This window comes from Petaurus breviceps, unplaced genomic scaffold, assembly GCF_028583685.1.
Source record: "Petaurus breviceps papuanus isolate PSGF00001 unplaced genomic scaffold, PetGlider_PUasm1.0 188, whole genome shotgun sequence".
NCBI lineage: Eukaryota > Metazoa > Chordata > Mammalia > Diprotodontia > Petauridae > Petaurus > Petaurus breviceps.
Window position 1 is genome coordinate 24,275,218 of NW_027185804.1, and position 24,803 is coordinate 24,300,020.

The window sequence follows — 24,803 nt, forward strand, 5'->3', positions numbered from 1 at the left end:
CTGATTAGGGGAATGGAGGTTTGACCTTGTCACCTCACCCCCTTCTCAATAATTCCTGATGTTCCTGATTCCTCTGGAATCAGATACAAACTCTGGCATTGCAAGCTCCCTCTGTTTATGGTCTTTACTTCCCTCCATGCAATCTTAAGTTCCAGTCATACTGACCATACTTAATGGGTAGTTTTGTATAGTGACAATAATGATAGCTAGCATTTAAGGTTTGTAAAGAGCTTTTACAAATAGTCTCTCATTTTATTCTCACAACAACAGTCCTGGGAAGTAGGTGCTGCTATTATCTTCATTTTACAGATGGGGAAACTGAGGCAGTTAGGTTTAAGTGACTTGTCCAGAGTCATACAGCTAGTAAGTTTCTGATTTGAACTCGTCTCCCTTACTTTGAGTGCAAGGCTCTATCTACTTTGCTACTGAGAACTTTCTCAACATTGGTTTTGGAGTCATGTGTTTTTCTTGGCAAAGATACTGCAATGGTTTGCTATTTCCTTGTCCAGTGTGTCCCCATTTTAGAGATGGGTTTGTTGTTGTTAACTAATTTCAGTCATGTCTGACTCTTCATGACCCCATTTGGGTTTTGTTGGCAAAGATACTGGAGAAGTTTTTGTTTTACCATTTCCTTCCCTAGATAATTTTACAGATGCAGAAACTGAGGCAAATGACTTGCCCAGGATCATACAGCTAGAAAATGTCTGAGGCTGGATTTGAACTCGGATCTTCCTGACTCCAAGCCTGGTGCTCTATCCACTATGCCACCTAGCTGTCTCTCATTTTATAGATAAAGAAACAAAAAGCCCAATACTTGACCAAGGTCACATAGTAAGTATTCTAGAAGGGATTTGAAGCCTGATACTGTAACTCGAGAACCAAAACTTTTCCACCGTGCCAAACAGTTCCATTTGAGAGTTTGAGTGAAATGAGCTATGTGCCTCAATTCATTTTATTATTATAATTAGTTTCCATTGACAAGTCTTATTTTTATATCACAGTTATTTCTGGAAATGCACACTACTCCTGCCAAATCAAACCTTTCCTTGCAACAGAGAGAGTTCAGCAGAAATGTAGTGACTTTGTCTAACAATGGATATAGCATTTTGCCCTGCTAGTCCCCCATTTGTCCACTGAGAGGAGAAGGTAATACTTTATTATGTGTTCTTTGGAATCATTATTGATTTGTTATTTACTTGGAGGTCAGTTTCCATTGAATACTTTTTTCATTTTCTATCCTGAAGTTTACTCCCTAAAGGCTGATCCCAAGGTGGTACTCACAAATGTAAGCTGCAACCTGAATGCCCTCCTCCCTCCAAAGCTAAAAATAGAACTGTGCAGGTGGTGATGGTCAGGGTTGAATCCCCTTGGAGGGTAATGAGGCATCTGCTAGTTGACTGGGTGTTGGTAGATGGAGAAAAGTTCCAGGTGTGTAGATGAGGGTGAGTGTCTGAATCTGGCAACTGTACTGAACCCAGTGACCCAACGCCTCTGATGGGGGCTCACCTCTCACCGCTGTGATTCCATTTTATGACGATGTGGCTCCCCGAGGGTACTTTCTCTTGTTCATAGCTAGACTCATTTTCCAAGGCCTGGCCCCTACTTTGTAGACAAGGCAGATGCTACAGAGAGATGATCTGAGTTTCCCAAGTTAGCATCCCAATCGAATGAAAAAGATGGGGTTGAGAACCATTTGGCAGGCAGCAGGGAGAACTGAGTTGGTAACTGTCTGCCAGGTAATGGACGCCATGGAGTTCCTGCTTGTCAACTTATGGAGCAGACTTCTGTCTCCAGAACTGTCAATCTAACAAACTATCTTCCCTTTGCATTAACAAATCTCTGGATTGTGCAACCCAAGCAATCCAGGAGGGCATCGAGTCAGACCCAGTCACTGCCTGTCTTTCCTACTCCAGGAAGGTAGCCATGGCATAACTAACTGAACTCCCACCCCCATTGCTTTCCCTCTCACCTTTGAAGTGGGTCCAACGAATTATTTTAACAGCAGAAGCTTTCCTATTAGCCTAATTAGGATTTTTTTTTCATGGCTCAACATGAATGATTTAAATTTGCATTCTTGGATCAGATACCAGCTGAACAGAAGGGAAGGGTGGTCAGTATTGGAAGGGAAGAGAAACTGTTGGAGAATTAAGAAACTGCCATAAGCCACTTTTGAATAAATGAGAATTGGCAAGACTCAGGATGGGGACCATTTCCACCTCTACCCTACAGGAGCAATGTCCCTTCCATGGGCAGGGTGGTACAAGTGAAAAGAATACTAGCCAATCAATGTCAATGGGGCCAAATCTCCACTTTGCTATTACTTTTGTGAGAAAGAAGCAAGTGACCAAAATCCTAATGATAATCAATAGGCATTAAATGTCTATGGTGGGCAAGGTATTGTGTTAGGCTTTGGGAATATCAATGGCCCCAAATGAAACAGATCTTAATCTTATTAATAAAGTTGATAACAGAGGGAGGCAGAATGGTGTAATTCGAAGAGTATTGAGTCTGTAGGAAGAACACCTGGGTTCCAGTTCCGATTCTTGATACTTATTACCTCACTAAGCCTCAGTTTTTTCCTCTGCAGAATGGAGTTGGGCTAGATGGCCTCTGATGTACCTTAGAGTCCTATATCTATGACTTTTAAGGAGGAAGTACGTTTGCCAGAATGCTCTCCCCAAAGCAGGAAGCTGTTATATGCCAAACTGCTACCAACCCCATTTAAACCCCATAGAAAGGCAAGCAGGTGGTTTTAAGACAGGGTCAGGAATCTGTGATTTCATTGGTATAAGGAATTTCCAGGTAAGAAAACTCCCCCTCCAGGAGTTTAGGCAGTTAGGCTGCCATTTTCTTTGCCAATTATAGTCTTCCCTGCCTACAGCATTGAAAGTTTAAATGATTTCAGGTGGCTAGGTGGCATAGGGAATAGAACACAGGCCCTGGAGTCAGGAGAACCTGATTTCGAATCCAGCCTCAGACACTTAACACTTACTAGCCATGTGACCTTGGGCGAGTCACTCAACCCCAACTGCCCTGCCTTCCCCCCTCCAAAAAAGTAAAAAAAAAGAAAGTTTCAGTGATTTCCCTAGGGTCATGCAGGGGAAGGCAAGGATAAATAAATACTTATATAGTACCTACCCTGTCCCAGTCACTGTGCTAAGTGCTTTTTACAAATATCTCATTTTATCTTCACAACAGTCCTAGAAGGTAGGTGCTATTATTGTCCCCATTTTACAGTTGAGGAAACTGGGGCCCACAGAGGTTAAATGACTTGCCCAGGGTCACACAGCAAGTATCTGAGGTTGGATTTGAACTCAAATTTTCCTAATCCCAGGTCCAGTGCTCTATCCACTGAGCCAACAGAGGTAGTGTAGAACTTGAACCTAGATCTTTCTGCCTATGAGGGCATCTCTTTAGCCTGAGAAATGAAAACGATCTTGTAATCATCCCTTTCCAAATGGCATTCTCCCTCCTGGATGCCCTGTATCAGCTCTCCTAGGTGTGGGTGAGAGAGCTGGTTACTCAACAGACCCCAGCAGTCCCACAGTCTTGTACTCATGTGGGCTCAGATGAACTCTGATGAAGCAAGGGTTGTCATAAACTGTTTTATGAGTAGGAGCCATTTTATATACTCTTTAAATGGGCAGCTCACTGCTCTAACAGCTTTCTCTTAAAAAGGGGGGACACCGTGGTTGAGCCATAGTGATGCCTGTTGCTCTGTGAGCCAGCTCCTGGGCTGTGACGGTGGGGCATCTGGAGAGGAGAGCAACTAACACTGACAAGGCATTTCATATCAGTCCCTTCTTGGGACTTAAATCTGTAATGGGCCTGAGGAATCTAGTTTTAGAGCTGGGAGGTGCCCCAGAGGCCAATTTGTCCAACTTTCCCATTTCACAGATGAGAAAACTGAGACTGGAGGTCACAAAAGCTAGTAAATGGCAAGGCTGGGATTTAAACACATCCAAAGAATGCTCCTTCTGCTGCTTTTCCAAGGTTTATGGGACCTAATCATTATACCCCCAGATCTGCACAGGCTCCAGGACCAAGGCTTCTATTATATTGCTGCTTCTACTAAAATCAGTGAAACAGCTGTTAGGGATTTAGGGGCTAGGGGTTGGAGGAGAGAGTTAGGGAGCAGCAATGTGGATCTTAAAGATGACTTTCCCCACTGCACTCTGCCCTTTTTTTTTTTTAAATTACAGTCTGCCTCCCAGCCTTAACTACTTAAAACAGTGTCTTCCTTAAACCCAGTGACCTTCTTTTTTCAGTCCTTATCCTCCTGGCAGATTAGGTTAAAATCCAATAGAATTGACTCTAACCTCAGATTCTCTCTTGTTTACACTTTATTAACCCTGCCAGTGTTGTGTCTCTTGATAAGCTGAAAGCTCCTGGAGGCCAGTCAATCAATCAATTAGTAAACTGCCTACTATGCACAGCTGTAAGCCCTGATAACAAAAGAGAAAGTCTCTAGTCTTGAGGAAGGGAATAAGCATTTATTACAATGGGCCTGGCACTGTGCTAATATTATCCTCATGGCAATTCTGGTAGGTAGGTGCCCTTACAACCTCCATTTTCCATTTTAGGAAAAGGAAGCAGGCCAAAGTTAAGTGACTTGTCCAGCTAGTAAGTATGAAGCTAGATCTGAACTCGGGTCTTTTTGACTCCAGCCCCAGTGCTCTATGCTTGAAGCCACCCTATAGCTATCAGGATCGTGACTATAATGGGGGAGGGGAGAATGCTTCCATTATTTTTCTTTCTGGCACACAGTAGGTTGTTTCTTGATTGAATGATTTCAGCTAAAGTAACATTGTTTTTGTGGAACAGATAGGGGCAGGAGACTGGGTGCATTGGTCTCAGACTTTTTGCATTCAGCATTCTTATCAGAATTTTTTTTCCTGGTTAGGTATGTTAGGGTCTGGGTGGGGGAAGTTTTTCCCAATGGCACCTGTGTAGTTTCTGGAATTGGGATTAAGTTATAAAGTCCCAGGTGGGTTGATGATGGCCAGCTCAAAAGGGGCAAGATTGGGTACTTGCCAAGCTACAGAAAAAGAGTCAGGGAAGTATTGGGTTGTAGTGGTAGGTGTGGTTGTGTAGGAGACAAACCCCATGATTAGCTGTGGCTGGGAGGGTGGGATTTAATCCATCTTGTCACCCTTCCTCCCCTTGGTCACACACCCTTTGGGGTCGAGTTACTGTGCTAGGCAAGAGCACTAAATCAGATGGAGTCAGTCAGACTGGTTGGACAGCCAGGCAGATGCAAAGAACTGAAATTGGTTGATGTCAGCTTGACCGAGGTCTCAGGGGGTTTGTCTCTGTGACCTGGACGAGCACATCTTTGGGGCTTATTTTCCGTCTCTACAAAATGAGGGAGGACTGTTTAGGTGCTTTGTGGGGGACCTTCCTGTTCTAAATCTAAATCTGAGCCTGTGACCTCCTATACTTGGGTGCTTGGGGCCAGGAGGTATCTAGGAGGAGTCTGGGCAAGAAGCTGCTGAGCTCAGTTACCTGGAAAATGCAAATGGAGGCTTTATCTCTCCTTTTCCCACTCTCCTGCCCCAGAGATGGCCAGGTTACCCTCTGGTCTTTAGCTGCCTGCCTCTTTCTGTGCTCTGTGGAACCAGACACTTTAAACACCCCCAGCTGGTTGGATGGGATGGAAGAATTTAAAGCTAACCCCCAGCCTAGGCCTTCTCTTGTCCCCCCACACCCCCAATCTTCCCCTCCCTCCAACCCTGGTCTTCCATGAAGTGGAAACCCGCCTACCCAATCTTTCTGTGCAGACCGGTTCGGCTATGATCTTCAGACCTTCAAACGTTAAACAATAACTTTCCTAAGTACGTTGGTGGGAAGGCCAATGAGGGCTCTTTTGGGAGCCCAGGCCTTGGGTAAATAGGGCACAGAGGGAAGGAGATTCTATCCTCCACACCTCTTCCTGCCCCTCTTACCCTTCCAGCTGTTGAGAAGGTAGGACAGCTCAGACAGTTATTTTCTTCTCAGATAATACCATCTTGAAGGCAAAAAAAGAGCTTTGGGATCACACTTTAACCTCCTAATTTTTCAAGTAAGGAAAATGGGCCCCATAGAGAGGAAGTGGTTTGCCCAAAGTTACATAGGTAGGATCACAGGATGATGGATTTGGAGCAGAAATGGATTTAGGAAGCCATTCAGTCCAACCCTACTCCTTGATTTTTTTAAGTCCCAAAGGACAAGTGATAATCTAAGCCTGAGATTAGAGTTCAGTTTTCCTGACTCCTGGGTCAGGTTCTTTACAGCTAGATTTCCCTGAGGATCTGGGGATTACCATATGCCCCCCATTCCCATCTTCCTTGATACTGATAGCTATTAAAATCATAAGCCCATAGATTTCTGAACTGAAGGGGACCTCAGAGGCTTAGTCCCCCTTATTTTGCAAGGGGGAAAACAACACAGACAATCAGAATCAAAAGGGGCCCTGGAGGTTAGTTACATGACCTCATTCTGCTGAGGACATGGAAACTCTTGAGAGATAAGGTGACTTACCCAGTCACTGAGCTTAGTAAGTGGCAAAGTCAGCATTTGAATCCAAATGCTCTGTTCCCAAGAGGCAACTAGGTGGTGTTAGTGGATAGAGAGCCAGGCCTGAAGTTAGGAAGCCTCATCTTCCTGAGTTCAAATCCAGCTGTGTGACCTTGGGCAAGTCACTCAACCTGTTTGCCTCAGTTTCTTCATCTGTAAAATGAGAAGGAAATGGTCAAGCATTCCAGTATCTTTGTCAAGAAAACACTGAATGACATCACAAAGAGTGCTGACAGGGCTGACAAAACCTCTGATTCCAAGGCCAATGCTTTCTCTTTCCTCTACACTATATTTCTAATTTAGCTCCCAAGACCATCTTATCTTCATCTCTTAATGCACCAACAAGGAAAGAAGTCCAGTTATCATCGGTGTTTGGGGGCTGGAGGGTGGGAGGAGGTGGGCAGAGCTTCTAAGAAGCAAAGCCAGGGTTGTGCAAGGTCCCAAGTGCCCCAAGTCGAAGCAGATACCAGGGGCTGGGGAGTCTAGCCAAGTCCCCAGTTCATGGGCCAGGCCCACGACAGACCCCTCTGCAATTCAGTGGGAGAGCTGGGTGTGGAGGGATGCATGTACATGGGTGCCCTGGGACTACTGAGGAGATAATGTTAGGTCATAAACTCACTGGAAATGTCCATTTCTTTGACTTAATTGATTGGAATACTGCTTTAAGAAAAAAAAAACACACACCCTTTGGTGTTTTCACTTTTGTAAACTTGGAGGCTGGCCAGCATCTCCTGGTGAGAGGTGCATTGCCCTTCATTCTGCCTCATTCCTGATTGGAGATTATTCATTTATGAATGGGTGGCTGTAAAAACTTGTCTCATACATATGAATATTGGACATGGAAATTTTAATTGTGGGAGAGTAATGCCTGTACCGATGAGGGCTGCGGCAACATGTTCCTGGGGCTGGTGTTGAAGAACTGACTTTTTTTTTTTCTCTTCTCCTTTACATTTTACTGCTGGCGCTTTCCAAATGGCATTTGTCAAGAAGGCATTAACTGAGCGGACGGTTGGATACCCTTACAGATCATGATTTTGGAAGGAAGTGGTGTGATGAATCTCAATTCCAGCAACCATCTTCTCCACCAACAGCCGGCCTGGACAGACAGTTACCCCACATGCAATGGTAGGAGGGCCTTGGCTCTGGGTGGGGTTAAGTGCCTGTTACTACTTCCCCCATACCCGTGAGTCCGTTCTTTTCATCTTAGGTGACAGTGTCGCAGAGAAACATTGACTTTTAGGTTGGGGTGGGAAGGTGTAACTTCTTAACGGTGGATTCCCTTGTGGAATGATGGCCTTCCCCCACTTGGTTCCATTTGGCAATGTTCTCCAGTTCCTGTCTTCCTGTCCTGGAGCATGATGCCTGAGTGGAATCACTTGGGAGAGGTAGTAGCTGAGGCTTTTGTCCTTTCTTCTCAATGAAGACAGGACAGGACAAGGTTGGTGCTGGGGGTTGAAGATGGCTTAATAATTCTATTTAATTCTTTACTAAATTAAGAGAACGTAAAGTAGGATAGTAAGCATTCAGCCCATATATATCACTTCATAGGGGATGAGGCGAAGAAGCTAGAAAAGACTTATTTATTGTCAGTTTGACCCCCTAGCTTATTTCTCTACTCTACTGGTTTCTTTTTTCTTTCCTTTTTTTTTTTTTTTCTGGAGGGAGGAAGACAAGGCAATTGAAATTAAGTGATTTGCCCAAGGTCACATGTCAAGTGTCTGAGGCTGGATTTGAATTCAGTTCTTCCTGACTGCAGGGCTGGGTGCTCTATTCACTGTGCCACCTAGCTGTCTCCCCCTTTTTTTTTAAATCATAGTGTTTAGGACAAGAAGGACCATAGAGATCATCTACTTCAACCCCATTTTTATAGATTAAGAAAAGTCTCAGAAAGGTTAAACAATATGCCCAATGTCATAACAAATAGTAAATAGTGGAGCTATAATTCATAGGATAAGAGGGCTAGATTTGGAAGGCCATCTAGCCCCTTTATTTTACCTTTGAGTAAACTGAGGCCTAGAGAAGTTAAGTGACTTTTCTACGGTCACATGTGTGGTGAGTAGAAGAAGGAGAAATTGTACTCAGCTGTCTGAATTTCCATAACACCATAACCAGTGCCTGACTAGTAAGGATTTACTGATATCCCATCTCTCAAATTGTGACTTTCAGGTTGTATGTTTTGCAACCTCCCACATTTCCTCCATCATGGTGCATCTTTCTAACCCAATCTCCCTTGCTGGGGAGGGGCAAGGGACATATAGCCCTCTCCCAGCTGAATTTACCTCCACAGCAGCTATTTCTTTTGACTCCCAAACTAGTGTTCTTTCCATTCCATGAGGCCCGGCTTGACTAAGTTTGATACTGAACTTGGGTTCAAATTTTCTTAAGGCCCAGTATATCCTAATATTTATCAAATAGGGGAGGAGACTTAGTCAAGGCTCTCCAGCACCAGGTTATTAACTTAATACTTATAATCATGGTCCTTCCAAAGAGTTCCTAATATTTCAGATGAAGATTTTTCTTTTATTATGCAAGGAAGAGGCCCATGCCAGGCCGAGAAAGGAGAAGCCACATTATGATTTTATGAGGGACTCTACTTTTCCAATTGCCGCCCCAGATATGAGAAGTTCTGGACGGGGGGAAATAACTTTGTCTTCTTTCAAACTCAGTTGTGACTATTTTGGGGGTGGGGAGATCATGGCACACTTTTAAATTCCCCTTGGATAGCTGCAGAGTGAATCAGAATGTGAACAGAGCCATACAATTCCACAGGCATTCACACACTGAAAAGCAGTCGGGTTTTCCCCAGCTTCATCTATGAAATGAGAAAGTTGAACTCAGTTATCTATGAGGCCCCTTCTAGATCCAAATACTACAATTACTAGAGGAACAAATAGGGTAGAGAAATAAGCTAAGGGATCAATCATTAACAAGCGTCTGTAACTCCCTCTCTGTACAAGGAGAACCCTGATATGAGGCTCTCCATGCAGTGAATTTCAGTTCAGTCCAATCCAATTCAGTTCATTTTTGTCAGTAAGCATTTACTTACTTACTCTAACTCTATGCCAGACACTACATTTACAAAGAAAGGCAAAAACACCACCTCTGCCCTCAAGGAGTGTAACAGAGAAGACACCATGTAAATAACCAGGTACAAGCAAGCCAGATGCAAAGTAGATGGAAGGTATTTTCAGGATGTCACCAGTTTCTTGGGCTCAGGAAACATTTGTTGAGAGCTTATGATTTGCCTGGCACTGTTCTCCCTTCAAGGAGCTTATCTTTCCCTGAGAGAGTTTATTGCTTCTCAGTGTCTGGGGACCCTGGGCACAGCAGGGGTTCTTGGCTGTAGGTGATGGTGAAGGGGACAGGAGAAAGGAGTCAGGACTATTCCAGGGCTGCTTTCCTCCTCCAGCAAATTTGGAGGTTGAGGCCTCCAGTCGTAGTCTCTGCTGATACTAAGTACACAAAGGAATTGGGGACCATGTGCAGCTCTCTGGTTCTCCCCAACAATCAGTGAGTGGGGCTTTCTTTGGGGAATCTAGAGAAATTGCCTGGCTATATCAAGTCAATTTGAAAATCTTGATAGCAAACATTTATATGGCATTTACTATGTTCTGAGCATCTTTCATGTATTATTTCATTTGATCCTCATAATAACCCTGCAAAAGTAGATGCTGTTATTATCCCCATATTACAATTGAGGAAACTGAGGCAGACAGGTTAAGTGACTTTCCCAGGGTCACACAGCAAATAAGTATCTGAGGCTAGAATTGAACTTCCTGAGTCCAGGTCTTATGCTCTAACCTCTGTGGCACCTGGTTGCCTCTAAGTCTGGGGATTAGACTTGGTTTCATTGCTACAGGAAATTCCCAAGTGAATAAATTTCCTCAGCAGATACAGGTCAGTAACTTCTCTGCAACCTATAGTCATAGGAAGTTGCTTCAGACATTGGACTTGAGTAGGGTCATACAACTAAGTATATCACAGAGAATTTAAAGCTGAAAGGGACCTTAGAGTCTAACTCTTTCATCTTCCAGATGGGGAAACTGAGGCACAGAAAAGATGAAGTTAAACGTCTTGCCTAGCTTCACCCAGCTAGTAAGTGCCTGAGGTAGGATTTGAACCTAGGCCTTTCTGTTGTCAAGTCCATTGCTTTCTCTACACCATGCTATCTCAAATTTTAAAATAAAAGCTAAAATGGAAAACCAGTTTTGTAGGTACACCAAGATGTAGGACCCATTCCCAGAAGCCATGTTTACATGGCCCCAGGCCATTAATGGAGTCCATAATTTAGGTACTGGGGCATTTCCAGAGTCTCTTCAATAACTGAGTATTGGAGTGTAGTTTTCCCTTCTTCATTGTGAGGTGTTATGAAGTCTTGTTGGCATTCAGGACTGTTTCCCTTCATGAAATGACCTCTTGGGGGTTCCCTGTACACATTCCCTTTTCTACCTTTGCATGGGCTGCCCCCCCCATGCCTGGAATCTTCACCCTCCTGATCTCTACCCTTAGTATCCTTGACTCCCAATGTAGCACATAGTCCATTGTCTTCCCTCCTTCCCCTCCCTATTCTTAACCTCTCTTTCCAGAAGTTACTTTGCATGCATTTACTTAAGCAAGTTGTTTTCCATTAGCAGAGTATAAGCCCCTTGAGGCTAAAGGCTGTTTTGATTTTGGTCTTTGCCTATCTGCAGTACCAAACACTGTGCCTGATTCGATCATTGAATTGAATTTTGGAAGATGGGATCCATTTTAAAAACAAGATATTTGGAGCCAATTTCACTTTGAAAAGCAACAGGGAGCTTGGGTTTGATTGAACTCCCATCATCATTGTGCCCATTTTTGGCATCCAACAGCTTTTGTTCCCTAAATCAGTATGATATCCATCCTCCCAAGGTTGCTGAGATCAAAGCAATGGAATTGAAATCAATCAATCAGCAAGCCTTGTTCTATGCCAAGAACTGGGCTAAGTTCTGAGGGAGAGAGAGATTACCGTGGAATCCTAAAGAAGTTCTCTTTGGCCATTGCTTTGGGGCCTGCAGAACCATGCCACAAATATGAAGCACGTCACAGATAACATGGCCTGGACCACTGTACTTTAGAATCACTGACAGAAAAGCTAGAGACCCCAAGGTCTCAGACAGCCATTCATTGTCTTCCCCATGATACCATAAGCCTTATCTTCTGATCCTTGGGGAATAACTTCCCAATGTAATTTTCTTTCCCAGTGTTTGTGGTTGGTTGTTTGAGTTTCCTCTCTACTTTTCGGGGTCATGCAAATGGACCTCCTTAATCTGAATATAAATGACAGTATTCCATTGGCTTTTTCTTATCATGAGAAGGGTTGAATTTTCTAAACCTGTTTATGCTCTTTAGATGGATCTCTCTACTCCTTTCCCCAGTAAAGTAGCCAAAATGCACAAAAAGAAAATGAGTTTGTTTGTAGGATGGACTCAAGTTATCAAGGGCAAGGGGCAGCTAGGTGGCCCAGTGAATAGAGTACTAGCCCTGGAGTCAGGAGGACCTGAGTTCAAATCCAGCCTCAGACACTTGGGCAAGTCACTTGACCCCAATTGCCCAGCCTTCCCCCCTCCAAAAAGCAAAAAAAAAAAATTATCAAGGGTAAGACATGTACCTGAAATGGGTTGAGGTCAGACTGGGCTCAACATATACTTTGTTCAGTCATTTTTAGTTGTTTCTGACTCTTCATGACCCCATTTGGGGTTTTCTTGGCAAAGATTTTGGAGTGGTTCGCCATTTCCTTCTCCAACTCATTTTCCAGATGAGGAAACTGAGGCAAGCAAGGTGGAATGACTTGCTCAGGGTCATACAGCCAGTAAGTGTCTGAGACCTTATTTGAAGTCAGATCTTCCTGATTCCAGGTCCAGAGCTCGATTCACTGAGTCACCTAGCTTTCCCAACATATGTCTGGTAAATTCATTTGGCTCAGCCAGTTTTCCTATGGTGCGGAAGTTAACTTTCCCACGATGAAATTTTTGTAACTTAGGCTTTTGGCAAACAGATATGATATAGGGTCATAATTAGAGATTTAAAGCTGCAGGGACATCAGAGACCATCTTGTACACTATTTAGATTGTTCATTTGCCCCTAATTATTCCTTTTAAGTAACAGCAATGCTAAGGGAGAAGGAACATCCATAATGAGGATACGTTTAGGCATAACTTTAAAGCCCCAGTGAATGTCCTTTTCCTACACCTCCTGGTTTTGGAGGGGACCCCGACTCCTCAGAAGCTACACCAGCATTAATCACATGACACGTGCCAGGTACCATGTCAGGGGCTGGGAATACGAAAACCTCCAGAAACTTACACTATCTCAGAGAATTCACTTACGTGTATATAAATGAATACAAAATATGCTGAATAGCCTAGACACATATTCATGTCCACGTGTTCAAACAACATGTTAGTTGTATGGCCCCGAGGAAGTCCCTTAATATTCTGATGTTCCTCTAAATTCTTTTAAGACTATGAAGTTTCAGAAGGTGTCATCCTGCATTGGGGGAGGGCTTTTCTTCCTCCAGGAATTCCCTTTGCCATTCAAATCACAAGTCTTATCCGTATCTCTATTCCTATCTCTTGGAGAAGGAAATGGCAAAGCATTCCAGTACCTTTGCCAAGAAAACCCCACTAAGGGATCAGGAAGGGTCAGACATGACTGAACAACAACACATTCCTCTCTTTCCTCGTCTCTGTTCCTGTCCCTATCCCTGTTTCTGTCCTCATTCCTATCTCTATCCCTAGTCCTGTCTTTAGCCCTCTCCCTGCATCTGTGTGTTTGTGTACGTATGTACATACTTCTTCATATATGCCCATGAGCACGCTGAGGAAATAAATGCCAGATAGTTTTAGGAGAGGGTGTGATCCTAGCAGCTGGGGGTGTACGGAAAAGCTTCCTATCTCCTTGACCTAAGTTTTGAAGAGAGCTTGGGTTTGTAAGAGGCAGAGGCAAGAAGGGTTTGTAATGGGGTCCATGGGCTGTCATGTATGAGGAAGAGCACAGGAAACCAGCCAGGGTGTGTGTGTGTGTGTGTGTGTGTGTGTGTGTGTGTGTGTTAATTACTGGGCCTGTGGTTAATTAGCTGCTGAAAATATAATCACGCTCTCCTTAGTTTTCTTCTAAGGAGCCCTGAGCACTCACAAGGTGTCATGTCTCTTGTCTTTCCTCATAAAATTCCCTGGCAGTGACAGAGGTGGGAAAATATTACTAGATCCATTTTCCTAGGAAGGAAGTGATGGCCCAGAGAGGAGATAAGTTGACTGAAGCTTTCCAGAGAGCAGGTGGTCCAGCTAGGCTGAAATCCCAAATCTCCAACTCTGCCGTTTTTGCCTTGCAGACATTTGGTGTGTTGGAGCAGATGGAGTGTTGAATGAAAGCCTAGGTTCCAATCCTGCCTCTGACACTTAATAGCTGTGTGACTGTTGGCAAATCCATTAACCTCTCTGAGTCTGAATTTTCTCATTTGTAAAATGGGGATAAAAATTGTACTTGTAGAATCTACCTCATAGACTTTCTGGAAGGAGCAAACGAAACACTTATGCAGAACACGTATTATTTAATTATTTTCCCCCAATTAACACACTTTACTCTCCCTCCCACCTCCTTTTTCCAAAAAGAAAAACAAATAAGTGTAGTCAATCAAAACTAATAGTAACATTGGCCACATCCAGAAACGAGTTCCATTCCACTCAGAATACTGTGTAAACTTTAATAAGTTATATCTTACTATCTTGTTGTTATTCTTACTATGCCTCTGTATCTATCCAGGCATAAATGACAGACCAACTCCTCCCCCACATGTTGCCCACCCCCCCTCCAACCCACTCCTTATGGATGTGTTTTCTGTTAATCGATTAACCCAGTACAAAAATGGTCCCCTAGTCACCATCCCTGAGAACGCTCCCAGGTCACTCATCCGATCTCTTCTTTTTTCAGTTTCCAGCGGGTTTTTTGGAGGCCAGTGGCATGAGATTCATCCCCAGTACTGGACCAAGTACCAGGTGTGGGAGTGGCTCCAGCACCTCCTGGACACCAACCAGCTTGATGCCAACTGCATCCCCTTCCAGGAATTCGACATCAACGGGGAACATTTGTGCAGTATGACCTTACAAGAATTTAGCCGAGCAGCGGGGGCAGCTGGCCAGATCCTTTATAACAACCTGCAACATCTCAAGTGGAATGGTGAATACGCTCCTCCCCACCTCCTGTCCCCCAGCCCCATCTGCTAGACATGTTGGGAGGGGAGCATGGCTCCGGGAGAAAGGATTCTTTGGCAAAGAGGACCGAGATTGCTTTTAGTTCAGCTTTTCTAGTTAAAGAAATGGCAAGGAGAAAAATGGGAGGCAATATAGATCCCTTATGAGTTCCTAATCCTTTAGAGTTCAGAAGATTCGACTCCCTTCTCATCCCAACTAAGTTTTCATGAACATAGGAGTGGGCTGGCCATCCACCCAGTCATGGTTCTTTAGGAAGCCCCTAAAGTGAACTCAGGCCCCTTAAACCCATCACCAGCTCACAAGGTCAGGTTAAAATTTAATTTAGCAAAATTTAGCATGACTCAGATTTATTCTATTGATAACTTGACAGCCAGCCTCAAAATTCTCACTAGGAATCCCCTCCCCAGGAGCTGTGTATATTTATACTTTTTTTTTTAATCTTTGGAGCCTTGGATACAGATAAACATCAGTATAATTCCAATCAGTAGGGTCATAGAGAGTTGGCAGGAAACTTGGAGGTCATCTCACCTCATTTTACAGATGGAACAATTGAGTCACAGAAAAGTGAAGATTTGATTGAGATTCCCCAGGTAGTAAGTCAGATTGTAAACCAGGGCAGCTGACTCCCAACCCAGTTGTCCTACTAAATCAAGCTGACTCTCATTCCAGTCCAACAAGCATTGACCAAGTCTTACTAGGTGTAAGACACTGCCTCTCAATTCACTCCAATAAGCATTTACTAAGTGCCTGCTTAAGGGCAGGACACTGCTAGGTGTACAAAAAGCAAAGAGAAAAGCCAGGAGTCCCTGACCTAAGCACTGCGTGTTTTACCAACTTATGATCTCTTGGCCACCTGAGATACTATAAAATACTAATACCTAAATGACAGGTTCTATATAGAATAGAGACAGCCTAATATTTTTTATTTCCAAACACTGATAGAAAATTATTTTAACTGTTTTTAAAGGGAGTCAGGGTGAAAGACGCTGAGTCTGAAACCACAGGGCCTGGGGTCCACCCCCAGGCGTCCTTCCATCTGCTACATGGCTGACCACAGACAAGTCCTTTGGCCTGAACCTCTGTTTTCTTATCTGTGACATGAAAGAGTCAGACTAGAGGGCCTCCAAGGATCTGCCAGTCTGAACATATAATCCTAAGAGTTCCTTCTCCCTTCCCTTTTAAAATTGTTTATTGCTACCTTCTGATTTTACATCCCCTTAAATTTGCCAATGGATCCTTCTCTCAGAAGGCCATCCCATAAAACAACAACAAAAAAAGAGAGAAAAAAAGTTCAACAAATTAAACTAGCATATTGGAAAAGAGTGACATTATTTGTCCCCTTCCATACCATACCCTGCCCCTCCTCCACCTCTGCAAAGAAGCAGGGTCTGATTATTTTCATTTGACAAGTATTGATCGTCTGCCTGCAAGATGCTTTTGTTAGGGGCTACGTGAATGAAAACAAAGAATCAAAAACCAAAAACCAGTCCCCCCTTCAAAGTGCTTACATTTTACTGGACTTAAAACTCATGGTTTATTTATTTTTTCAAATTACATATAAAGGTAGTTTTCAGCATTCATTTTTATAAGATTCTGAGTTCCAAATTTTTTTCTTCCTCCCCTCCCCCCTGCCCAAGATGGCATGCAGTCTGTCTGATACAGGCTACATGGTATTATTTACTTATGTGTTGTTCAAATCAAGAAGGGATTACACTAGTATACACTTGTGTAAAGTCATCCAACACGAAAAAACCAAGGACTCCCAAGTAACATGCTCTAAATGAGCTCTTTTCTCTAAGCACATGGGGAAAGGCCTAGCTCCAAAGGGAAGGGAACTGATTCCTTGTCAACGGGGCCTTTGGACTGCTAACCTGGGTATTTGGAAGCAGCAGCACGGGAGATGGGAACGATATTCAGACCCTTGACAGCTGCCATCAGCATGAGAAGGAACCTGAGCCGAGGGAGAGAATGTTGGTGTGTTGGTTCAGGAACATTCCACCCCAGAGCGGCCCCACCGCCATTTTGGATGAGCTCATCTATCTGTCACTCATTCCCTCGTTCCTTTGCACCCAGCTCACGGCGGTTGCTCATTTCATTTATTATTTTACTAGAACCAAACCAAACAAAACACTAAAAATAAACCTGACGACTCAAACGATGGCAGATGAAATAAAAAGCCTTCCTTCCCTTCCCCGCCTCCCATTAAAATCCACTTTTTTCAAGCCTTGGCCTGACTGAACCCCGGGGGATGTCATTGTGTCATAGATTTAAAAGCTGGAAGGGACCTTAAAAGTCAGCAAGTTTAACCCTGTCATTTTGGAGATGAGGAAAATGAGGCCCAGGTATATTTAAGAGTATGCCCAAGGTCACACCGACAGTGGCAGAGCTGGGATTTGAACTCAGGTCCTCAGACTCTTTCCTCTGTACCTGCTGCCTGCCTCTCCTTGACCAATCTATGATCCCAGGGTGGCTGCTGCCTTTGAGCTGACAGAGGTCGCTTATAACAGATGTGTTTGTTTTTAATCCCTTAGGACAAATCTAAATTTATTAGACAATTGCTTGTTAAGGCACCACCATGTGCCTAGCCCTGGGTTGGCACCCTGGGGGAGGAGACAGAAGAGGCAGCAGGTACAAGGTTCTACTGTGCCTGCCCCTAGGCACTCACTAGCTGTGCATTTGGGGAAACAGGATGAACCCATACAGGATTAGAAAACAGGTTGCTAAGTTTCATTGTCCTCAAGCTGGGAGATAGTTTGGGGGCCACCTGGTCCAACTGCCTCATTTATAGAAAAGGTAACTGAGTCCCAAAGAGGTTAAGTGATTTACCCAAGATCATACAGCAAAATCTGGATCTGAATCCCCCTCCTGACTCTGACCGCCCCTTGCTTTAAGACAGTGGATCAAACCTTGCTTAGAAGTGTGAATGGCATTCAGAACCAGGCAATGAGCACTCAGTTCTTCCAGACATAACTCAGAGGCTGTGTCTACACACAAAACAGATGATTGAATTCGGAAAAAGGAACACCAACTTCCTCCTGCTCTCTGTCAGTTCTTTCTCGCTCATCCCAGCTTTTCCCATTGCAATATTAGCAGCTTAGTATAGTGGATCATGTATTGGACTTAGGCTCCAGAAGACCTACTCTTAAGCAAGTCACCTCGGGACCTCAGTTTCCCCAGACATAAAATGGGCCTTAATATTACCTATAATATCTCCCTCAACATGTGGCTTTAAGACTAAATGAAGTAGGGTGTGTGAAGTACTTTACAAACCTCAAAGTGCTACATGGATGTTAGCTATCAGTCTCTCCGATATTATTTTTAATACTCATTTTATCCTTGTATAAATGGAGAATCACGGTCTTCAATTCAATCGATTCAAATTACAAGGATTTCTTAGTATCTCCACAACTTACCCTAACCCAATGCTAGGGATACAAAACCCAAAGTGAAACTTTAGTCCTTGTCCTCAGGGAGTTTCATTCTATGGGGGCTTATATTCTAAGAATATGGCCAAAGGGTTGTCATTGCGGGAAGTGAATCTCTTCTTAAGGCTGTGGAAGTTTGGGAAATCCAGGCTGCCCCAATCCCATTGTTCTAGATGAATCCACAGGGCAGTGCAATTCAGAAGGAAGGAAGGAGAAAGAAGGAAAGAAATAAAGAAAGAAAGGGAAGGAAGAAAGAAAGAAAGGGAAGGAAGAAAGAGAAGGGAAAGAGAACAAAAGAAGGAAAGAGAGGGAGGGAAGGAAAAAAGGGAGGGAGAGAGAAAGGAAAGAAGGGGAGAAACAAGGAAAAAAGGAATAATTTATTAAGAACTTACTATGTGCTTTTTCATTTGGCAACCATTTTTTAAACATTCTGTGCATTGGTATTCTCTGGATATCAGGAAAACAAGCATATTGGTGTATTGGGTAGATTCCATGAGGATATGGATAAGAGTTGCCCAGGATGAAAGGACAGGCAAGGTGGGTGATAGTGATCTCTTTCATTGGAGAGAATCCATTCCCATGAATGAGATCACAGATCCCTCACTGTGTGGGAGACTGTGCCAGGTTTGAAGAGACAAGACAAAAACCACCCTCTTGAATGTGAGAATGACCAACTGGCCATAAAGTGTTTCCTTCCGCTCACCCCTCTATTTGCTGTCCCTTCCTCTTCCCTGAATCTAGGGCTATCCAATATAGGACCGTCCAAACCACAGATTTAAAGTTGGAAAGGACCATCTAGTCCAATTTCTTTATTTTAAGGACAAGGAAACTGAGGTTGAGAATGATTGACTCCCTCATTTTTAGGAGGAGGGACCTGAGGTTGCTCAGGTAGCAGTTAGCAGAACTGGGGTTCCAACTCTGCTCCTCTCATTAAATTCAGTGTTCTTTCCACTAGACTATGCTGCCCTCAAGAAGTTTCCGTTCTCCTGGGAGAGTTCAGGATCTGCACAGACAAGCCAACAGAAGTGCTTTTATGAGGAAAGAGAGCCCTCCAGAGAGGGCTGATGGTGTGTGTTGGTGGGAGCCATGGGGGCCCCCTGAATGAATGCAGGAAGGGCTCAGGCAGGTGGACAGTCAGCTGAGGTCCAGCCTTTCCCACCTTGGCCCTGACCCCACCCAGGTGTTGTGGCCAGTTAGCCCACAGTAGTCAGAATCTTGAGCTTGGTGTCCCATCATTTTAACTTTCCCAAACCATCTTCCACAGGCCAATGTAGCAGTGACCCGTTCCAGTCCACCCACAATGTCATTGTGAAGACAGAACAAGCAGGTGAGCAGTGCCTCTCGTTCCTGGTGGAGAGATCCCTATAGAGAGGGATGAGTTAGAGAGAAAGGACTTAAAAAAAAACAGCTGACATTTATATTGTGGTTCAAGGTTGGCAAAGTGCTTTCCATAAATTAGCTAATTTGAGGCTCATGAGAGACAGGTATTAGAGGTGTTATTGTTGATGTTGAGTCCTTTCAGTCGTGTCTGAATAAGTGTGACCCTATTTGGGCTTTTCTTGGCAAAGATACTGGATTAGCAACTTCATTTTACAGATGAGGAAACAGGCACAGAGATGTTTAGTGACCTATCCAAGGTCACACAGGTGGCAATCAGCGGAGCTGAGTTCCATCCCAGTTTCTCTGACTCTAAATCTTAGTGTCCCAGGTTAGTTGTGGGCCAGGGGAGAGGAAAGAAGAACGTGTCACTAGCTTGAGCAGGCACCCAAGTTCCAGGCACCCAAGACCAGAACTTGGCCCTTGGGTGCTTTGGGAATCATGTAGAACTGAAACTAGCCCAGTGCATGTGTTTACTCCTTTACCGGATGGCTACTTCTCCATTATTAAAGGCAATCTAAGAGTGGTTAAGCACATTAATTAGGCTTTGCTGGGCATCCCCATGTATGGGATGACCAGGAGTTTAAACCCCTCCCTTCAGTGACTGCACAGGCACCCTTCTCAAGGACGCAGGGAATAGTGTTTCAGGGAAAGTCCCAAAGAGTTCCATTCTTCCTTCCCGAGCACCCCAACTTTCTTGTGGTACCAGCTCAGGAGAGTGGAGCTAAAGGGTGGAGAGAATGATCCATCCTTGGAAGAGGGAGAGAAGAGAAGGTCCCAAGAGGGGGCAACAACCCCCCACATACACACACCTCCTGAGCCAGCTTTGCTTTACAAAACAGCAGCCATATGAGGTGACCAAACAAGGAGAGGGTGTAACCCAAAGAGCTACGGCTTGGGGTGCCCCAACATGTAGCTCTTAGTTAGGATACCAGCTAAATCCCTATGTCGTAAACAGGACTTAGGCAATGAGTCAGATTTCATATGATTTAGGCAGTAAAAACAAAATGAAGATCTCAGAGGATCATAGACTTAGACTTATCTATCCCTTCTAGACCAACCCTTCATTTGACAGATGGGGAAACTGAGGCCCAGGGAAGGGGGACAGGACAGATGAAGGTCACATGGACAGTCGGTGGTACAGGTGGGGTTCAAAACCAGGTCTCTTGATGCTTCCCCAGGCTAACTCTTCTGCCAGGTGTATGCTTTCCTCTTGGGAACAATATAAATATTCTTTAAGTTGGGGTGGTGGGGGTGCGGAGGGAGAGTTCTTTTCATATTTCCTAAGCCAGGAAGATAAATACACTAGGATATGGTCCTAATTAGTTGCTGGCTTTAACAGAGCTCAAACAACTGAGAAGGGAAGTTTCTTTTTGGAGACCAGCCAGCAATTGGGGGATGCTATGGGGTTAGGTTTCACTTTGGATGGGTGGAGGGGAGTTTATCTTTGATTGAGAAATTTAAAGGGACATTCATGGCTGAGAAGAAGTACTCCCCAGCCCCAAATCTGCTGTGCAAAGAGGGACATCCCAGCTCTTTCTAGGCCCCCCCACATTTTTACTTGCTTTTCAAACTCTTCTCCTTAAAATGCTGTATGCCATAGGTGGATTCACTTTTTTTTTTTAATTAAAAGGGATTAAGATTAGTTTCATTTTAGGAAAAAAAATCCTGCTACCCCTGAGGGTAACTGGAGAGATTCAGAGGTGTGGGGCTGAGGATCAATGGACTTGGGCCAAGAAACAGACTGAACGTAGGATGAGCTTCAAATAATTATAAGAAAATGTATCATTTTATAAAGATCAATGCTCATTAATTAGACAAATTTGTCCTGAAAAAGTTGCCCTTATGCTCTCTCCCCACCTCCACATGAAAATATGATGATAATTATTTATGCTAGAAAGGGATAGAGTGTGGGAAGATGGTCAGGAGATACTCGAATGAATAAGATGAAGAAAAATCACTTATTAAGTAATCATGATGTGAAAGGCACCATGGTATAGGGCATAGAAATCTGGTTCTGAAGTCAGGAAGGCCTGGGTTTGAGTCCTGCCTGTGACACAGATGGACTGTGTGACTGTGGCCAAGTCACTTACCCTCTGAGTTTTACACAGTTCTCTAAGATGGTATATTTCAGAAATGGCACCAATCTGCCAGTTCTCTCGTGTGGGAGTTCCCTATAATCAATGAAATCGACTAGTTCCTATCCTATTAAGCACTGTGTTAGGTGTCAGGGATAGGAATACAAACAGATAGTGTTGCCCTCAAGGAGCTTATGTTCTAATGGTGGAGACAAAACAGAGGATTGGAGGACAGGGAAAGGCATTGTGATCTCAAAAGTCACAAAGCTGGTGACTTCACAAATGTTTTTTCTTGCTCCCCTGAATTCCCTCTTTTTTTCTTTTTCCTTTCAGATCCTTCCATCATGACCACTTGGAAAGAAGATAATTATTTATATGATGCAAACTATGGTAGCACAGTAGGTAACTACCGTCCTCCCATTCAAGACATTTTCCAATTATCCACAATGCCATTTTGTAAAGGGCTAGCTTCTAAACTTCCCTTGTCTTTCTTTGATTTAGAAATGATGGACAGCAAAACTTTCTGCCGAGCTCAGATCTCCATGACAACCACTGGACACCTCCCAATTGGTAAGATAATCAATTATAATTTTGATGGTCTGATTCCCTTTGCCAGGACTCACTTTCAATGTAGTTTTCCCTATGTAATTGGCTCCCACGTGACTTGGGGAAGGGCAGTCATTTCCAAGGAGATCTCCAATATTCAGAGCAAGTGAATTCTAAATGGATTTGTTATTCTTTTGAGTTGACCTCTCCTTTTTTTTGTCCTTCTCCCTACACTACCCCCATTGTCATTACACTTGCCCCTGCCTCCCCGTATCTATCCTGAGCAAAATCTGCTTTCAGCAAAGAATTTCCTAAAAATGTTCCCATTAAAATATAAATTAGGGCAATATTGAATGTGATGGTTTGAAGCCTGCATTTCATGGGGAGACAAAGTGTAGGGAAGCCTGATGCTATAGACTTTGGGTTCCAGCTTCAACTGTGGGACCTCAATTCCCGTCCCCCAGTCTCCACCTCCCCATAAAACAAGAGGATTGGACTAGGTAGCCTCAAAAAGGCTCTTTCAGGCTTAACATTCTTTGAGTGTGTGAATGCCTTAAGCCAAAGGATTGAATCTCAGGCTGTGAAATTTCAGTTCTAAGCAAGGTATTTGTATTGTAGGTGAGGGGCATAATAGTTCTGTATAAACTCTTGGAATCACCCCAACAAGGGTGGCTGCCAACTGTGCCTACTTTTAGAGCCAGTCCCGATGCCTTATTAGTCATTACCAAAGATGCTTATAATGCATCAGTGAGCATAGTCTGTTGCTGATATTAGAGGTTTACATTTCTATAATGCTTACAGTGTGCCAGGTTCTGTGCTAACAGCTTTGCAATTATCATCTCTTATATTCCAACAAGAATCCTCAAAGGTAGGTGCTGTTCTTATCTTCATTTGACAAATAAGGAAACTGAGCAAATAGCAGTTTAAGTGACTTGTCCAGGGTCACACAGCTAGCAAGTGCCTAAAGTCAGATATGAACTCAGGTCTGCCTTACCCCTAGATCCTGAATCACCTAGCTGTCTCATATGCTACTGTCCATAAGTCCCTGGACCTATCAGCCTTGTGGGTGGGTACCAAATGAAAAAATGCTTGATAGTGGGGAGAGAGGGCAGTCTTAACCCCCCTCCATGTGGATGTGCATTGGCTTACAGAACCTGCCACAGAATCATAGAATTTCAGAATTCAGAGATTGTCTTTTAGCCTACCCCACACCTGGGTAGAAAGCCCATTTTAGACACTTACTGGCTGTATGTTCCTGGGCAAATTAGTATGCAACAAGAAGAACAAAAAACCCAAAGCTCTTGGTGCCTCAGTTTCTCCATCTGTAAAGTAAGGCAGTTGGACTCAGTGTTTTCAGCTCTAAATCTATGACCTTTTGAGCCTTTTTGATATAATACATCACCTCATCCTGCCTCTAGTTAAAGCCCCTCAGCCATAGAGGGGCTGCTGCTTCTCAAGACATCCCAGGCTAGAGGACTCTGAAAAACAGAAAAGAGGAGGGAGTACATTCAATTTTTTTCCAACAAGCATTTCTTAAGCAGTTACTATATACCAGGTACTTTGAGGATTCAAAGGAAAAAAAAATGAAATATTCCTTGCCTTCAAAGGGCTTACCTTCTAATTGGGGAGACTAAAAAAAGGTGCATACAGAATAGATGGATGGTAATCTTGAGAGGGGAAGGAGCCAGCAATATGGGGGACCAGAAAAAGCCTCCTTTTCTGCTGAAACTAAGCCTTGGGAATGATTTAGCATTGGAAGAGTTGTATTCAAATCTTGCTTTGGATATTTACTAACCATGCCACCCGAGCAAATTAGCCAATGAGACTCAGCCTCAGTTTCCTCACCATAACAGCACCAACCTCACAGGTGTATTGTGAGGATTAGTTTAGATATTATAGGTCAAGTACTTTGTAAGCTTTTATAATGCGATGATGTTGTTGTTATAATTATTGCTATTGGTATTAAAGGAAGCCAGAGATTCTAAGATTTAGAGGTTAGGAGGGAGGGCATTTCAGGCACAGGGCCAGCCAATACAAAGACTGGAAGACTAGAGATGGAATATTTGGTAAACAGCTAATAATCCAGTTTGACCCAATAGTAAGTTACAGGGAGAAGATATAATAAAATCAGACTTGAGAGAGAGAGAGAGATTAGGATAAGATGGTGGAAGACCTTGAATGCCAGTTGAGAAGAGAGTATTTTAATGTAAGACCAAGAAGTGGCTTCCCCTACTCCCCTTCTTCTCTCAAAGAGACCCAAAGGTAGTAATGGAACAAAGAAATGCATTGGTACCAGGTCAATGTGCAGGGTTTGATTCTCATGAAATCTGTGCCAGCACTTTTCCAAGGTAATATCTTTAGATAAAAGCTTTCCAAAGTCACAGTCATGGTACTGGGGTGGATAAACCAGTGGGTGGGAAACCAGAGGACTTGGCTCTGCCCCAGTTCTCATTCTGTGTGGCAGGGATGTTAGGGGAACCTGCATTTCATGGAAGGTGTACCCCCTGATCATCCCTACTAAACTCAAATGGCTGTCCCTTGCTTCAACCAGTCAACATGTGATTGTTAAGACATTATGCTAAGCACTG

General features: G+C 43.7%; 1 protein-coding gene across 4 annotated transcripts in view; it reads left to right on the plus strand.

The window, feature by feature from the left end:
* EHF (ETS homologous factor) overlaps positions 1–24,803 on the plus strand; it is a 75,719-nt gene that overhangs the window by 34,864 nt on the left and 16,052 nt on the right. For 2 of the 4 annotated variants that reach the window (XM_069091401.1, XM_069091399.1), the window contains 5 exons: positions 7,543–7,680; positions 14,509–14,754; positions 19,479–19,541; positions 22,003–22,071; positions 22,171–22,239. In XM_069091401.1, coding sequence (XP_068947502.1) covers positions 7,584–7,680; positions 14,509–14,754; positions 19,479–19,541; positions 22,003–22,071; positions 22,171–22,239 — 544 coding nt within the window. In that variant the 5' untranslated portion in view covers positions 7,543–7,583. The remainder of the gene's footprint in view (positions 1–7,542; positions 7,681–14,508; positions 14,755–19,478; positions 19,542–22,002; positions 22,072–22,170; positions 22,240–24,803) is intronic. The other 2 variants (XM_069091400.1, XM_069091402.1) reach the window with 2 other exon arrangements.